At 40.5% G+C, this 18521-nt stretch overlaps 1 protein-coding gene across 3 annotated transcripts in view; it reads left to right on the top strand.

Annotated features, from left to right (window-relative positions):
- Positions 1 to 7382, top strand: part of CENPC (centromere protein C) — a 32975-nt gene extending 25593 nt beyond the window's left edge. For all 3 annotated transcript variants that reach the window (XM_026084398.1, XM_026084399.1, XM_026084400.1), the window contains one exon: positions 7143 to 7382. In XM_026084398.1, the coding sequence (XP_025940183.1) occupies positions 7143 to 7185 (43 nt within the window). In that variant the 3' untranslated portion in view covers positions 7186 to 7382. The remainder of the gene's footprint in view (positions 1 to 7142) is intronic.
- The last annotated feature ends 11139 nt before the right edge of the window (positions 7383 to 18521 follow it).

The raw sequence follows: 18521 nt of genomic DNA on the forward strand, positions 1-18521 counted from the left end.
TAGACCAAAATGAGTTAGCCGGTGTTACCTGCTGCCAGTTGAAGAAGGGTATTGATTTATTTCATCTTAGGCACATCCATATTCTATTTGCCATATCTTTAGCAGGCTTATTGAAGCAAATAAGAATTGGATTTGAATGTAGGCTGATTTACTGTGTCATGACTATAGATGATGCTTTCAGGATTATGATCATGAAAGAGACGTGCCAGGACAGTACATATTCTGTTGCTGATGCAGTAAATATACTGTTCCTGGAGGATATTGCTGTTTTAGGATGCTAATTTGTTGCTTTCTGTGAATAATAACTGAGAGATTTGAAAACAAAGGCTGAATCATATATTCATCCACTCAGTGTTAGTATGTACTTGTGTTTTACAGTATGTATTGTGATAACAACTAGAGGCAAATTTTAAGAGATTTACTGACAGTGATTCACCTAAATGTAAAAGTCAGATTTTTAAAGGCTTTGGGTCCCTCTGAGAAAAAGACTCTGCTGGTTAGCAGGTTCTTTTGAAAGTGTAACTATCTAGAGTTTCATTTGGCTAGAAAGCTGTTTCTATTTTACTAAACAACGCTTTTTGCACTTTAAAGCAGCAGAAGAATGATTGCAAAAGGGTCAGATCTGTGTGCACATACATATTTATACAACTTAGTAAACAGAAAATAGAATATGAGCTGAGTAATTATAGAAAAATAAAGAGTGCCAATAAAACGATCTGGGGCACATATACAATTCCTTCTATTTTTCAAGTACGTAACTGAATTAGTTATCTGCAGATGATTTTAAATTAACATTGGGGAAATGTAATAAACCTAAAGAGCTATATCCTCATTTTCATAACAGCTGAAAAGGCATTTCAGCATGAAGAAATATTTCTTATTTATATTTCTACTGATGTAGACTCTGTTGTCTACTGTGTATTGTAATACAGGATTTATTTTAAGTGGTGATTGATTGCAGATAATACATCTAACTGAACATGCCTCATAAAGAATGTGCCTCTTTAATGGTATTGGCAGCTGTTTTAACTGAATATCTTAGTCCTTCCAAAATGGTACATTTCCTCTTCAGAATATCCTGTCACTTCATGATGTTCATGAATTTAGTCATAGCCAAACATTTCTCTGGCTGCATGTGAAAACTTACTTTAGGATTTGACAACAAAAATGATTCTTAATATTCGGTTCTAAGAGTAGAACAATATTTGATCATCAGTGAAAATAATTGGCTAGCCAACTGCTTATTGGGGAAAGAATATGTTAAAGGAATGCCTGGAGAACTGTTCTATATTTTTGAGTTCACCCACAAAATTTGTGTTCCTGTTTTGCTGGATTTAAACTGCTGTGCCTGAGTAAGGGCTCACAAAAGGTTGTAAAACCACATTTGCTTTGCACTTGTTAAGCAGTCTTCTCATGTTTGGTACACAACAGGGGCAATGAATGAAACATGAGGTTGAAGGAAGCAACCTGTTTACTTTTCCAATCTGTATACTTAATTGAGATCCAAATCTAAAAGCTTTCAGAGAAAAACATATTAATCTTCCAAATAAGATACTTAACTTCCCTTTGTAGCTCAATAGGTAAGGACTTTTAAACCTTAAGATTGAAGAAAAGCAGTGTTCTTGATAATAACTACTTGAGAAGTTGGTAGGATACCAACTGGTAGGATAGCTGGTTGGTAGGATAGCTGATAACACAAATTTTATTATGCTGTTTAGCTCATTCTGTTTCACAGTTACAGGTGTTTGAAGTTGCTTTTTCCAGTCCTTTCGGTATCACTAGTTGAAATGAGATTTGATCAAGTTTGCAGGTATATGATAAAATTGTTTGAGTGTCTTCTGGAACTGACATGCCGTAAAAAGCAATAGGAAACAAGCAATATGATGTGTTAATGTAATGAAGAACCATAGTATTTGTAGTATCCCAGTGTCAAAAGATGTAGCAGACTGGGTTGTCTAGGTTGCATGTGGGCTTTCAATGAAGTTCAATAACTTCTCGAAGAACTAAACATGACGTTTGGATGGTGAGGGATACCTTTCCAGCATTAGTGCCATCAGAACACAGCTGTCTGCTGGTAATCCCTTTTTTGGGGATTAAAGTAATGCTATTATCACTTTCATTTAAGAGTATCAAGTCATTTTATATTATCTAAAATTGCAAGATTCAATTGCTGACATGATCCATTGAAAAAGAGGGCCGAATTAATTAGTTCTATCCTTTTTTATGTTAACATTATTTTTGTGTTGTAGAACAGAGTGGGCAATTACAAGATATGCAAGTTAATTATGATTTTTTTTTCCAAACACAATTTGAACTTGAAATTTTCTGGCTGACAAGGAGGAGGCTCCCTTAGGATACAGTAGCCCATACACTGAGGAAACTAAGCACTTCTCTTATATCTCAGTAAGTGCCAAGTCAGCTCGGAGGCTAATTAATGAAARCAAATTTATAATTAAGCCCAGGAAAGAAGACTAATTAAGTAGCCAGTTAGGAAAAAGTGCTGAAGGAGGGATCAACCTTAAAGGGAAAGTATGAGACTTGCTGTATTGGCCCATGAAGGACAATTAAGTGATAATTGCAGAGGCCTTTTTGCATCCAGCAAATGCTCTCTGACTTTTATTATGGCTGCTTTTCTTAATATTGGTGAAAGTGGACATTGGCCTTTTGAACACTTGAGCTTTATTGTGCACCCTTAAGATAATTCATAGGTAAAGCATAGMGGTTGCTGCAGGAATAAATTAGAACACAGCTGCCAGACTTGAACAGTATTTCAGCCAGTRAGCAAACTCCCACTATCTTTTAAAGACAAAGTAACGCTGATTGTTTGCTTTATTTGCCTCTTCTTTTTGTGGCTTACAGAGTCCATCTTTGCATCCTGTTTAACCCTTCAAACAAATTACGTTGAGTAGATTATCTCATCAGAATTTAGAATAGCTTCATTTTATTTGGTTGTTAACCCCAGTTAAGTTCACAGAAATCATTACCTTGTTCATAAAATGGCTTCTGTTGCTTACATTCTACATCCACTCTGCATAACACACTTGTGTTTCTTGATGGAAGAAAAAGGGGGGAGAATGACAGCAATAACACTATTTTCCTGAAAATAATTTAGTTCCTCTTCTGAAGAGTATTTTAAGCTTGCATTTGTTTCGTCACAAGGCTCATCTCTCTGGTGAGACGCTAAGGGTTGCAAATGAGGTGTAGGCCAGTCCTCTTCCCCCTGTCCTTACCTATTTCCCTGGAGCTGAGTACACTGATGAAACACATTTTTAATTAATTGGAGGCATGCATGTGCTAATAACTTGCTTAGWTATCCAACTTTATTTGCACTCATCTGGAACTTGAATTATTTCAGGAATTATGAAGAGAGGATCTCCTTATCTATTACAAAAATGTTTATCATAATTTCCTTTTCTTCGTGAAAGTCCATATGCACATGCTGCCAGTGAGATGTTCTGCGTCCTGCCATTTGAGCTGGCAATTTTCTCCTTGCAGTATCTGTCGAAGGTGCACCTTTGCCTCTCCTTTTCTCTGGGAGTGGGCCGTGTGAAGAGGCTTTCACCTGCCACTGCTTCAGTTCCTCTCAGCTGCCATATCAAGTTTGAATGTTTTTATCCTACATTTTTTGCCTTGCTGCTTAAACTAATTTCTTGTTGTTTTTGGATTTCAGTGCCCTCACCAAAGGTATCTTTTTTTGTCTTTGTGCCACTGGTGAGGATTGTATAATTTTTTCCAACTCAGTTGCTGATATTTGAACTCTTTCAGAGGTGTTCTTGGGCCTAAAAGTTCACCAGTTTCACCATCATAAAGCTTTGTACAAGGCTTAGCAAAGCTCCCAATTTTTTGCTCAGAGAAGCAATTCAAAGCTTCCTTTGGCCTCCATTCTTTGAAGAACTTTAGTGTAGTTTTAATCCTAAGAAGGCCGGCTTAGGACATCCCTGGAAAGATGTTCATTATCATCATCATCATCTTTGTTTTTTTCCRGATTGCAGAAGCAGAACTGAGACCACTTCAGGCCCACATGGCTGCTCTCGAGTCTCATCCATCTGTTGAGGCTGGCTCTGCAGTGTTGAAAAACCCCTTTCCAGCACCATTCCACCCGGCCAAACTTAATGTAGAGCATCAGAAAATTGTGTGTTCTGCTCCTCTGGTAGCACTAATTCAGCATGCAGGTGACTTCTTTCACCTTGGCACAATCTTGCTGTGGCTTTGCCATCACTTAGGTATCAAACCATACCCTGATTTTGTATTGGCAGGCTAGTCTAGACATTCACCTGCTCTTATACCTTTGTTCCTGTTGCCAGTGGGAATGCCACTTGGCACCCGCTGGTTTTGGCACAGAGGCCTAGCATGGAAATATGTGCCCATCGCTGCAGATTTGCATGCGTGCACATATACCACCTCCGCCCCCAACCCCATTGCTGCCTGAGTTTTCTGGTAATGTGATTCAATGCCAGGAGAAAAGTGTCTTCCTGGTTGGCGAATTTTTATGGTGTGTAAGGAGGAGCCTGGACTGAATAAGCTGGAGAGTCTGGGAGGCCCTGCAGGATCACCATCAGAGGATGGCCTGCACCGTCAGAGGATGGTTTCTCTTAGAGGGAGAGCTGAGACCTGCTACATCTTAGTGGCTGACCAAGCCCACCTGAGGTTTTCTTCCATATGATGTAGGTTTACCCACACAGTTTGGAAGCTGTCAGCTTTATTTTACCCTACTTGTTGCCCATGGATGGGAATGTTTTTSCAAAGTACATTAGAGTATTTGTGCACATGCCTGGCTTCCTCATCCTTGTCACTGTGGTTGCTCTGGAGGGGTCAAGGGGTACAGAAGAGATCAGGAGATGAAAAGCTCGGATGCTGTGGGAAAAGGAGTTCATTTGCATCCCTCCACTTCTGCCCAGTGAAATGTTTAGTTCCCTTCACTAATCACAAGTTTAAGCTTTTCTCTCTCCTGCCTGGTGGAGGATGGTATTTATGGTGTCATAAACTTACCTCCTGCATCTCACTTGAGATAGCAGGAAACGGCAGTAAGCACAGCATCTTGTTCAGTTGCTCCAGATGGCTTGCTGTGCTGTTATTCCTGGGTGTAGAGTGCTGGGCTTTCTTTAGAGATGAATACATTTCCTCAGAATCTCCCTTTTTGGGGGCCCAGGAATGGATGGGATCCTCTCTTCTGTTAAAGATTCCCAGGTAACTCTGAACTCTCCTGAAGTCTTCCCAGTTGCTGCATGGAGGGAAGCAGTTGTTCAGTACCTCCTGTCATCTTGTTCAGTCTGCACCACGGGGCCCTGCTGTACAGTTTTCTTCTGGGTGATCCTTCGATCAGTCTCCTTTACAGCAGTGATTTGTCTGTCACAGGTCACCTCTGTGCACATCCCACTGCTCTGAGCCTGTGCATCAGCAGTCCTCTAAGTGTGTTTGGGGATCCCAAATCTGTTTCTGTGCCCATGTGTTGATTTCAGTTTCCACTCTGGCATGAGGTATCTACTATCTCGACATCCTATCTCATCTGTGAATCTGAATTTTGGAATCTGGTGCTGCCATGTATCTTGCCAGGTGCTCAGGGAGGAGAGCAGTTCCTGGTCTGTCTGCAGGATACTGGGTTTTCCCACTGTTCTCAGACCCTTCTCACTTTGATTCACGATTGGTCAGGCTAATTATCAGTTCTCGTGCTTTTTTTTTCTTGTCTGTGGCTCCCTATGTAGCCATCAAGATCTTGGCAATAGATTTGGAACTGTTTTCATTGCAGTGGATCTTGGTGTTCACATACCCTAGTACAGGTGTCGACAATAAAGGTGGTTCTTTTATTCTGTGATTCATTCAGTCTTTCATTTTTTTTTTTTTTTCCTTTGCCAGTATTGGGAAGTTGTGCCTAATTCCCACATGGTTCCCAGAGCTCTTTGGGAAAATCAGAGGCTCCCATGCTATGAAAGCTGCTCTTCTATAAATTTAGTTCACTGTTGTGTTGAGGAACCTTGTATCTTATGCTTCAAACAGGAGGTGGTGGATATACAGGCAGATGGATATACCCTCTGCAGATAAAGCAAGGAGAAAACTTTTGTTGTTGTACAGCAGGCCATGAACATACCAGCTGAAAGAGTATATGGGATGAGCCAAAGAGTGCTTGGCCACTGGGGAAGAGCCATCGTTTCCCTACAGTGAAAGTGTATTAAAAGATATGAAATATTAGTTTTTGTTAAAACTGCCGGCTGTAACCTTCCCCTTTTGGTCTTCGTTTTGAAGTGTCCCTCTAAGGAATATGCATATCCTGGGTCTGATGATAAGTCCACTGATCAGTATTGTGGATTTCCCCAAAATTATCTATATCTATACCAAACAAAATTTTTAATAGAGATATTTTGTTAGTGGGCTGCTGTGTTTGCAAGTCTCAATGGCAGTCTTTTGTTTTTTTATGTGGGCTTTAAATCAGTTTGAAAATTTGGCTTCTTGTGCAGTCCAGATGATGATGTGGCTGTTTTTTCCATGTAACTCTACATCTGGAGTGATAGCCCCTAGCGGTCACTTGATGGTGGGTTATATCAGACTTCATTCTCTCAGTTGGCAACCATTTTAATTCTTGGACTTCTCTTGACTGTTAGCAGCTTTTTACGGGCTTAGAACTGTAAATCATGGATTGTGGATCATTTGTCTAGAAGTGAATATAAGTGAATTAAAATATGCACAGGATTCTTACAAAAATAGCATGAAACTTAAATGTACATTTGCTCCTTAGGTCTCAGTGCATTTGTTATTTTAAATTTTCTTTGTCCTGCACAAAATACACATTTCATATTATTGACAGTATAATATTTACAGACCAAGTATGAATGCCACAAGATGATGTGACACTGACAACTGCAAATTTTGCATAGAGGAATAGATTAGAGGCCATGTTTAGTTAAATTATATTAAGGTAATCCACTTTTTTGAAAGTCATAATTGAAATGATACTAATATTTTTATTGATTTGCCCCTGGAGTATGTGTATGTTCTAACATCCTTGCTGCTGTGAATACAATTTGCAGTTGTTCCACCTTACTGTCCAGTAACTTTATAATACTATGGTGTGGCCAGATAGGCCATGATTTTTGATACAGATTGTGTCAATGTGAATGAACTAACTTCATTTCTTTTTTATTTTTTAGACCAAAAGCAGGAGAGGAGATGTTGGAGACCTCTTCTCCATAACTTCACCTGCAAACTGAAGATCATTTAATGTGAGGGAGTTCTAAAGAAACTGTAACTGTCATCCAAGTGGACACATACTCAGTACTGGGAGTACACTGTTTCACTGATCTTAAAAGATCTTCCTCCAGTGTAAATTGTAAATAAGTAGTTTGTTACAAGTTATTTTTTGTTTTGTATCAATAAATATTAAATAATGAAAATCAGTTTTGATTTCTTCACCTTTCTAACTCATTTAAGAATGAATTTTCTAGTAGTTGATGAGATTTTGAAAATGCAGGTAATTGCATGAAAACAAGCAGTTTCCTACTTGTAAATATTTATAAATAAGCTGAGGTACCTTGAGTGTTTTCAAGGATGTCACCAACAGATGCCCATCTCTTAACTGTTCTATCAGAGTTAATAAAACTCTTAAGATGAGTTTGAAAGTAGAATAAGCTAATATTGATTGTTTTTGAAAAACAGTGTTCTTAAATGATAAAGTGGCTTTAGTTCCAATTTGAAYCCCTGCTAAAAAAAAGGCCTTCTGTTCCTGCTCATGGGTATACAGAAACTCCAGGCTGAAATGTGAATGTTGAAGAATTCTTCTACTTTCTGAGGTAAATTATAAACGGAGCTACATTCTGTTGCAGAATTGTGAGCATTCAGTGCTCTTGGAATTTGATTGTTTGACTTACACTCCCCTCTGTACTCTGAAATTTTCAAGGTGTTTCCATTTAGCTGGAGATGGTGCTCCCTGAGCTTTACCCGTTATGGCAGGTCTTGCATAGTCATCAGAGGGAAATAAAGTGAAAGCACCTCCCATCCCTTTGGGAAAATATGGTCCATTAGTTTTTCATTTGCCAGGAGCATCAGTTTTTAATATTTTTCCTTTCCCTGTGTCTCCTGGGAATATCAATCTGCATAGATCTATTATTAATCCCACAGCAAAGAGCTCATTTTCTCAAGTCTTGACTGTGGATAGTAAAAGTAGGTCTCTCTAGGAACCATTTACAATCCAAATTGGGCTCAACTATGCAGTTCATACTGCTGGGTTGTTGTTGATGGTTTTTTTGGTTTTTTGTTTGTTTTTTTTTTGATATCTTTCCCTCAACTGAACCCACTTTTTTTTTTTTTTTTAATAAATTAAGTGTTGTAGAGTTATCCAGACTTTAAAACTTGGGAGTCTGGATCAGTATTAAAAAGATTTTGGAAATGAAACAATTTCTAAAGGTGAGAGGCTAAGAAAAACTGTTCTCCTTGAACAAAAATGATCTGTGCTATGGATGATAGTGGTTTAAGATTTTTAATGCTATAAAGAAGAGAGCAAAAGGAATCTTCTACACCAAGAATGTTCTATAAACTCAGTTTATAACAAATTAATTCCAGTCCACCCTGCCCAGGAAACACTTGTTAGCAATTTGCCAGTGAAAGCTTTGTTTAAGTGCAGGCTTTTGACTTGCAGTTCTAGTGATTCTGGAAGCCCTCTCTCAATTCCAGTATTAAAATTAACTAAAGCAGCAGAGAATCTCTACATAAAGACTCCCAACATTCGTATAACTCAGCTGTATACTGTGTATTAGGCATGCTTGGGTAAGTGCACACAAGTACATAATACTAGTGTCTGTATTACAAAGTGAGAGGGCTGGAATGACAAAGTAGTATCATAAAAGGCCAAACCTGATGCAATGCGAGTGCTGTTTTGTTCTGATAAGCACGTTCTTAAGTTGCTTTGTTGAATCCCTTGAGCAGGCAACAGATCTTGGGATTCTCTTTCCTCCTCTTCAATGTTAACTAGAGGTCATGCTCTCTTGTACTTTCTGTCTGGCTCAAGGAATTGTTGCTGCTTCACAGTGCAACATTTTAAGTAGGAGTGGAGATGCATTCAACCAGAACAGTCCATAATGATTTCATGTTAATTGGATCAAATCAATGCATTGGACAGAAGCAAAGCATATGATGTACTATATTTCAACAAGTGGGAAGATCATTAATACATCTCTGTTTTTTTTTTTTTTGTCTGATACAACCTGGAAGAATCAGAACATTCCCTTCTTATGCCAATTAGAATCAGTCATAACTTCACAATAGGAGGGCAGTTTCACTAAAATCTAAATGATGGCACACAATTAATTTTTAGGAAGCAAGGAGCCTCTCTTGTATTTTGTGGGGGTTGGGTTTTTTTGCAGGGGGGAAGGGGGATGAAGTTGTTTTCTTTGGGTTTTTTGTTTTGTTTTTTTTAGAGTTCTTCCAGTGATCATACATCTATTGTTTTGAGTTTGTCATGTCACTGGAAGGCCTAAAAAGTTTCAGGGGCTGTAGGAAAAAGTGACAAACAGGTAAGGTGGACAATTCAGAGGGCACAACAGGAAGGGGAGGCTGAATTTCTCTAGAATTTAAAAGAATTCAACTTAATTACTTTTTTATCTTTTAGTGGACAAAAAGTAAAGTATTTATAAACCACTGGAAATAAAATGCTTCTATGGACATGGAGTGAAATTCTTCCCCTTTCTAGAATATTGCAGCTTCCTGAGCAACAGGTACTAAAATAATGGTTTGTTTGCTGTTAAGTCTCCTTTGTTCCTACAAAACAAAATAAAAGGAGGCTCAGGAGAGACCAACTGTCCTGACTAATCACACCATAATCTTATTATGCTTAGGACTGTAAGGCACATAGTAAACAATTGAATTGAGGTAGGACTATTTCAGGATTGTTCAAAACTTAAAACTCCTCTATTCATTTCATGTCAGGATGGTTGTGACCTGAAGGTGCAGAAGAGTTCTGGGTCATAGTGGTGATATGTGGTGGTCTTGGAAATTGTCCTGGACTGGCTGGCTTTCCCCACTGGAGGGAGGGAGGGAGGATTCAGATTATCCCATGGCCCAGGACCAAGCAAGGTTGTTGCTATATAGGTGCTGGGCTATATTGTAGCCCAATTACAGGCACGGCACAGGAGGTACTCACACTACATGTGCCATTAGCTACAAAATGACTGCTCTAGTATAATGTAGCCAACCCTGAGCTCTTGTGCACATTTGTGTCCTGAGACRTGACAGAGGTAAAGGCAATTGCTTGCACCCAGGACTTCAGGAGAACAGCCTCAGAAGTTCCGTGTTATCTGGTAATGATAGAAGAGACTATTGAAAGTCACATTTATTGCATGCATTGGGCAGCTCAGGATTGGTTTTACCATGTGTATTTTAAATATCTCTGGATTTAAAAGGATCCTCCTCTCCTGTTGGAAGCAAAATTGGTTACAGTGGTATGTAGTTTGCTGGTGTTCAACTGTGATTGCTTTCTCATGTACTTCAGCTGTTACTAAAATAGGACTTGCACTCCTCTGCATTTTTAATGCGTCTGTTAAGGCTTGCGTGATTTTTCCTTTTCTGTTTTGAACTGGGTATTACCCGCATACACAAAATTAGGTAAAAGAATCATATATCATATATCAGACCAGGACCAAATGTTTTGCAGTCTAAGAAATTAAGACAGTAGGATGGAGGGTGTGTTTTTCTTTTTTTTTCTTTTTTTTTTTGTGTAAAGCAAAAGGAGAATGTGTAGAGAGCTCTCCAGCTGCCTCTCTTGATACTGGCAAAAGCTTTCCTCTTCCATGCTAACCAAGCTTTGCTTCTGGTGCTGCCTCAGCCTGGTGAAGTGTGCACTGGCCCTCTTGCCATTTCACCTAAGAGACAGTCTTCTCTCCTGTGGTCCCTGACAACCATTCTGCAACTCAGGCCCTAACAGAGCTAGCCAAAGACTTTCTAAGGCTCTTTCTGAGATCCCAGTCTGTGTAATAGGCTGAGAGAAGTCTGTTTCCAGTTCAGATTCATTCCATTTCTTCTGCTTTGTCTGGTGGAGAAAATAAATACAATGAAACTAATTCATAGGATTTACAGATGGGAGTTCAGCTAGCCCTGAGGACTCATGGTCTTGAAGTCCTTTGGTTGATTATTTTAAACTTACGGCGTGGAGATCAGGCTTTTTTTGGTTACTCTGTTAAATGTTGTAGAAAAAACACTTGGACTAGTAGTGAGCCAAGGGAACTCAAGCAAGATTTAGCCTGGTACTTACCCCTTAGAGCTTCACTGCTGCTGTTTGCATTTTACACCCCTCGCCTCCCCCAGCCCACCTCCACATACACACGGAAGAGAAAAAGAGAGAGGAGGGAGAAGGCAAAAGACAGAAAAGGGGGGTAATAGAGAGCAAACAGGTAGAACATGGAAATGGTGAAGTTTCAAGCAAAGCCCCCAGGGCTCCTGTTCTGAGTTGCCCCAGCCYGTGTAAACCATGGGGCTGAATTTGATGAGGAGCAGAGCAGAGTGCAGGGAAGGAGCAGTGTCTCCAGGCTGGTGCCTGCAGGGTGCTACCAGTTGTAGACCTATGCCAGAAAACAGTCAGTGCCTTACCACCCCAGCTACCTCCGTTTCTGCTCAGCTGTTGCAGAGACCTGGGAGAGCCCTTGCTCTCTGGCTAGTCAAGCTGTTACTGTTCCTGCAACAGCCGTTCTAGCACCATGGTTTGTAACCTTCAACTTAGTGACACTGTGGGGCCTTTCCCAAAGGGGTGAGTGGTGTGCACCCTTAGCCCAAACTAGAGCTGTCCCCAAGGAAGCCCTTTTGGTGTAGACTTTTGGGAGCTGAAAGGAACCTGCTTTTTCCTTAGCATGGTTGCAGCTCAATCCTGTTGATTTTTTTCCCTTTGGCTGGTGTTTATTCTCCTTGATGCTGTTCAGACTGTGGTATTGCTGCTCTGAGGTGTCCATGCTTTTAGTCTGAAACTGCGCTGACTAGCAGGTCATATGTTTGGAAACAATAAGAGGTGCTGGGGGTTTTTGAACTGGTTAAAAATATTAACATGATTACTTTTGGAGGTAGGTGTCTCTTCCCACCTCTCCTCGATGGTGAATGGGGAGTGACCAAGGTGATGGAGCAGAACAAACAAGTCAGAAGAGTGCATTTTGCTTTCCAAAATGTTTTTTCAGATTTATTAGGTGACTCAGGTAGTCCCACTCTGAATGAATGAATGCTGTGTTGTTTTAGCATGTGATCTTCTTCAGCCTTCTAAGAAGTTTCCAGTGACATGCTTCTGTAGCACAGGCTAATATGTAAGCTGGTAAAATGAGTGGAAGAGACAGTCAAACTATACAGAAAATATGGTCAGAAAATACCCACTTTGTGCTGTAATGCTTTGGGTGAGTTTTTCATGAGTTTGAGGGAGCCTGTTGCTATTTTCCCCTTTCCTGAATATCGAGGCTACCAAGTGCAGTGTTTCTGGAGAGCAAATAAGGCACGTCCTTGCACCTGGCCCTCAGGCCCTGGGAGGGCCGTGCCTCTGCAGAAGACCAGCCAAGCGGTCCCTGTTGAGTACTGTGCTGCCATCTGCCTCCCACCATCTCAAGGCTGCCAGTGACGGAGCCTCTGTTATCCAGGGAGCAGAGTCGCAAACCTTGCCTGCTGCCCTTGACTCTGGAAGGTTCAAGGGAGGGAAACCAAGCCAAGCTKCTGGAACAAACAGAATTATGCACAGCTGAAGGAAGACAGCCCTCTCCAATGATCTGTGTCAGGTCCTGTTCAGGAGGCATCCTTTAATTTATTCCTTTTTTTGTGCCTTGTTCTGCTGGAGACAGTGTTTGCTTTATAGCTGGCTCTGTTTTTGAGAGCTGTGGGAATCCAACAGATGACTTGCTCTTTATGTTATCTAATGTCTGTGCACTACACCTCTTGCCCTCCATTGACTTATCTTTTCAGAGGTTTGTTCCTGTAATCCTACTTGGTGTTATTTATATTTTTAATTAATTGATGTGAGTTGTCTTCCATAGAAACTGGAGTGAATGTTTCTGAATCAGTGAATTTATACTTCGGCAGGACTGGTATGACAATCACTGTCTGCTCATGTAGACATATGTTTCCATTTTTAGAGTCTCTGTGTTTATAGAAGATAGTGGCTCAACTCCTTAGAGTCTACTTTATAGCTAAGCTGCTGTGATCGGAGTGCTAAAAGGGTTAATATTCAGTGGAACACATACAAAGGCCCGGAGTTTCCRGTATGAATACAATCAAGCTTTGTGCCTCCGCAGGTGATACTTTATTTTTCTCTTTTATGGCACACAGTTAAGAGGAGCACCTAAATGAGAACAATCACATATATAGATAAGAAATAACATTTTATTCAATGTCTGCTCTGAGTGTGAGCAATACTAAAGTTGTTTACGTGGTTGATGCAGAATGGTCGACCCTTTTAGTTGCATGCATTGCTTCCTTTATCAAGTATGTACACATAAGCTATATGGGTAATGGTATATTTTTCTCTTATGCTCTGTGAATGAAATTTTGGCATCACAAGATAATAGCTTCTGTTTTCCACTAGAGGCCAGTAAAGTGTAAGGTAAGACTGCAGCACGGCTTTTGGACGAAAGCCCCATCTTTTTTTCCCTCCCAGACCTGTTGCTCAGCTGCTCTATTTCCATCATGATGACTATTTCTTCTTYTGGAAATGGTTCACCCTCTAACAAATTGGAATTCAATTGCAAATTCTTCTTTTCAGAGTTTCTTCCTCCAAAACTTCAAGGAATTAAAGGATCRTCATCTTCGTTTGCTCACCTATGTTCCTTCCACGTTTTCTATTCCTAGCTCTTCACTCTGACAATTTCCATGGGCTACAGGAGACATCAAAAAGGCAATGGGAACAAAGTGGGTAATACTGGTGATAACTTTCACTGATTATGGTAAAGGAGAACGCATGTTCTCTGACTGCCCAATGTAGGTCCTCATACCTAATCAACTGTTATTATGAAGAAAGCAGGAAAGTGGAGTGGTTTTTTTATATATATTTTAAAAATGCTGAGACAGTCTTTACATTTATCCCTTTGAGGCTGATTTTAARCTTCAGAACTGTAAGGAAATTTGGAGCTTGTGGGAGAGGCAGTAATGAAGGTGGCCTAGGCTGGGCACACTGCAGCCAAGTCCCAGGATGTCCCAGAGCATGAGCCTCTGCCTTGTGTTGTCCTTGCTTTGTCAGTTGTAAGCCATTACGCAGCACAGCTTTCTGGTTATTGTAGAGCTGAAAATGACTTTCATGGTGAACAAATGGAGCGTCATTGCTTTGGGCTAATGTTTGGCTTTATCTAACTCCGTTTTACTGGGGATCATCCTAAACAGCGTTGTTTATCAGCTACCAAACCACTAATGTCAAAGTCCAGCTGAGTGGCAAGGTCTGCCTGTTCTCTGTCATCTTGTCTTTGGGCAAGTCTTTAACCTCCCTGTTCCTCAGGTTCTGAGGAATTATTAGTATTATCGGGGATAATAGCACCGCTCTGTTTGACAGTTACAATGAGGGTAATGTCAGCAGAAGACCTCAAATACTGGGATGATTGGGCCAGTTATCTGTCATAGACAGGAGAAGCAAACTGGGACAACGTTTGTTGGCCTGGGAACTCATTCCACATTTCCTGGCTCACATCAGCGAGGAAGATTTCTGCCTAACATGTTGCTTAAAGCCAGAAATGCTTATAGCCTGGCAAAGCCACTACTTGGTGCATTAGCTGGAAGGTTATTTAGAATTTCTTTGCTGCTTAGCAGGGGCCTTGTGTGAGCTGAGCAGATGTGTAAGCTCCCCCGTTGCTTCACTGCTGAGTCTGGTTATAGAACCGTGCTTTGGCTGCTTCTCCTAAACTTGAGAGACTTCTCTGAGCGTAGCTGGGAACGTGCCTTTAGAGGGAGTCAGAGTTCTCCTTTAAGCTCTTGGAGAAAAAGCCGCCACTGGACCAAGCCCCCCGGCAAAACTGAGGTGTGACTACAACTCAGAGGGCCATTGCTTGAACCAGTGCTAATGCAGGGTAACAACTGCAGAGCAGATGTGGTGGTATGGCTTAATATAACCCTTTCAGTGAGAGTGCCTGCAATCCCCTCGGGGCTTGTTTGCATCCACTAGGTCCTGTCCCACCCTGTGAGCCAGAAAGACTTTGCTGCAGCAGTACTTTTGTTAGCTAGGTGACATCAAGCACAGGCACGCTCTGCTTTAGACAGGCTATAAACCATGTGAGTGAGTGTCCCCTCTAACTTCATTCTTTATCTGCCATCTGCAAAAGATTCCTAACCTTGATGCCCAGCAGGATGGGGTGTTTGAAGTTTACAGCATTGAACTGTTCTTCCAGAAGATGGAATTTGCAGTATTGCAACATGTACCTGGTGGGGCAGGACACATGGCCCCTGGAAACCTGTCTTGAGCTGCTGGTAATCGCAGTGAATATTGAATGTCTTACTGTAAATTGAAGAAAGCTGATTATTATTATTATTATTATTATTATTATTATTTACTTCTCATTGACACTGGTGTAACATAGCAGGGAATCTTGAATAGCAACAGCTTCCTGGCCATTATCTGGCGCTGTCAGTGGCTGCTTGAGTGCAGTGCTACATGCTTATTCAGGACCTACGATCAAGGGGAGATACCAGCTGGTAAAAACATGGGGGAAAAAAGGAAGAAGAAGAAATCTGGCTTGGCTTTATTTATCTACTTGTGTGAGTGTGTCACAAGCACTTACAGCAAATAACATAAAATGAAATAGGAAGTGCAATTGACACATTCAGGTTTTGGTCTAAAAGAGTCTACATCTATTTTTGCAGAAATGAACAATTTTGTGTATTACTGGTCACACATGCTATTTAATTTCCCTTGCTATTCTGCTGTGCATCTAGTCTTTCTCTCTTATCTGGATATCAAATAAAATGTCACTAGGAATTGGTGTTAACATTAAATGCTTGGTACCTGTTTTGATCCTATTTCAGTGTGTGTTCTAGATATGCCAGAAAGATTAGGACCTAGTGGTACAAGGTGCTGTACAAACATGAAAAGAAATATTCTCTGCTCTGGAGTGTTTATAGTCTAATTGACAAAGGAAAAGAAAATATAAGTGTGCATTTTTTTTTGGGGGGGGGGGGTGTTTCTACACTACTTGAAACCTGGGGCCAGGGCCTATAGGTGCTGTTACAAACCAAGTCAGTATTAATAATTCTTCATTTTCTGGAAGAACGGTGTTACAGAGTCATTTTCGTACTGCAACTCATAGTCTGAAATAGGCTTGTGGTCTGAAGTCTGAGCCCTACGTTTCTTGGCAAAGTTTCAGGACAAGAATACCTCTTTTTGCCAATGTTTGCCACGTCAGAAGTGTTCAAATGAGAAACTGGACTTGGGTTCTTTTCCTACCTTTAACCCCAAGGTGCCATTTGACTTGGCAAGTGGGATTCCCTTTTTGCGTAGCTGCTCTGCCTGCCTGTAAAATGGGCACGTTAGTAACCTGCACTTCAGCACCAGAGGTGGCAGAGCCCTGGGTAAGTTGGAGCTTGTGCTGTTGCTGCAAGTTTCAAGAGCACAAGAGATGCTGAGGCAGCTGCATAGATAAAATACCACAACGATTCTCACAATGATTTGTGCATGGTTTGTGTCTGCACAAATGGAAGATATTTTTAAAGCTTTTTAACATGTTAAATTGGGAAAATATTCAGCCTGGACGTGCTATTGTTTTCTCAGGGCAGATACTCTGTAGGCTAATTCTGTCCAGTGCTTAGACAGGAGCGGTAGGAGGCAGGACTCCCATGAGATCTGTTCTAATGCTTACACACATCCTTCTGTCTACTTGTAAAAATGTGCATAATGCCTATGGCATGGGGCTGTCGTGGATCAGGTGCTTGGAGATGCTGAGGATGTACAACGTTAATAACCTTTTAAATAACTCTGGCTCAAAAAAGAAAAAGAAAGGTTTGGAAGGAAAAAGAAGGAACAGATCACTAATCTTCAGTACTGCTATATGTAGACAGTGCTTTGGGTCAGGTACTGGTCTGCCTGATGTCCTTCCTGCACAAACCCAAAGCAGGCAACTACTTGCTCCTGCTGCCTGTGGGAGTAAAATAAAATTTATTAGAGGGAATAAACTCCTGGCCATCTTAGTGTGGGCAGAGTAGGGATTTGGGGTGAAGTTGGCAGCCTTCTGGATGTGCTCAGGTTCTGGAGGCAGAGGAGTGTGTGGTGTTATGGCGGAAAGGTGGCAACTCTTTGGCCAAGGCAGTCGGTCCCCCTTGCTCCTGTTCATCTGACWCGAACAGCTGCATCAGTGATCAAGGCTTGTTTCAGGCTGCTCTGACCAGGGGAAAATTATTAGATTAGTACATGTAGTATTTTATACTGAGCCTTTTATGCCATACCTAATATTACAAGTCAGCAAGACTCTACAAATGGTCAGGAATGTTTGATCTGATCCCTTAATTTTGTTAACTGTTTCTCCTTATATTAATTTACATTTGGGTGATTCTGTAAAAAATTATAGCAGAATTTAATAACACTAATATTAAAAAACCAATATCAGGTCTGCATATTTCCATCTGATTAGTAGTTTTCTCTTGATTAAATTATGCATTTTTAATACAAGCCCTTCATTTGTCTGCAATAACATGACACTGTATCCCTCTGTGTAAAGCTAGCACATTTTTTTAGTTCCCCCTTTGCTGTCGGTGATACTGGATGCAAATTTCCTTGTTTCTCAGTAATTCTTTTCCGTACAGCATACTGCTTGCCTTTGCTTGCCTAGAATAAAAGATCATTTTAAATCCTGCTTATTCTTGGAAATTGCTCACACACTTATTTCATAGACTTGATATGTTTCATCCCAGAGCACATCAGTAATAGATTTAATCAAAAATGAAAATGTGTCTGGGGGAAAATGTTGTTTTTTCTTTCTATTTTTTCCCCTGTAAAATGTTTTGACAAACACACACAAAAAACATACTTAAACTGTTTTTCATTTTGATTTTGTAAGTTGAAGTGGAAAAAGGTATTCATCATTTTAGGACTTTCCGTGTTAACTTTTTATGGGGAGAAAGAGAGCGATTCACTCTTTACCTAACTCTAGTCTTTAAGTCATTCTCCAAAGATGGTATCAGCAAAGTGCAGTTAAAATGACTGAGAAAACTCATGGTCTCATTGAAGTCAAAAGTAAAYGTTCTTTAGTTGAGTTCAGTGAAACCAGGATGTCATGCTGCTTGGGTTACTAAGTTATCAAGTGTTTCTTGTTCACGATGCCCTCACATTTCTATTCAGCACATATTTTGTGTGAGGATGATTACAGGTTCTGCTTCTTCTGTGATCAACTGTTTAAATAGCAAAGCGGAGCACCATCACCCCATTAATTTCCTAGACTTTCTCATCAAACCATTAGATTGGAGGGCATTAGATCGGTCTCTTGGGTTCACCTTGGCTATCGTTGTAACTTATATTGATTTGGTAATGGTCCTGTCTCTGCCACAGGAGGATAAAGCAGGTCATCTTGGGAAGATCTGCAGTACTTCTGTGTTGCATATTACTTTTA

The sequence above is a fragment of the Apteryx rowi genome, unplaced genomic scaffold, assembly GCF_003343035.1.
Source record: "Apteryx rowi isolate R43461 unplaced genomic scaffold, aptRow1 scaffold_639, whole genome shotgun sequence".
NCBI classification, from domain to species: Eukaryota; Metazoa; Chordata; class Aves; order Apterygiformes; family Apterygidae; genus Apteryx; species Apteryx rowi.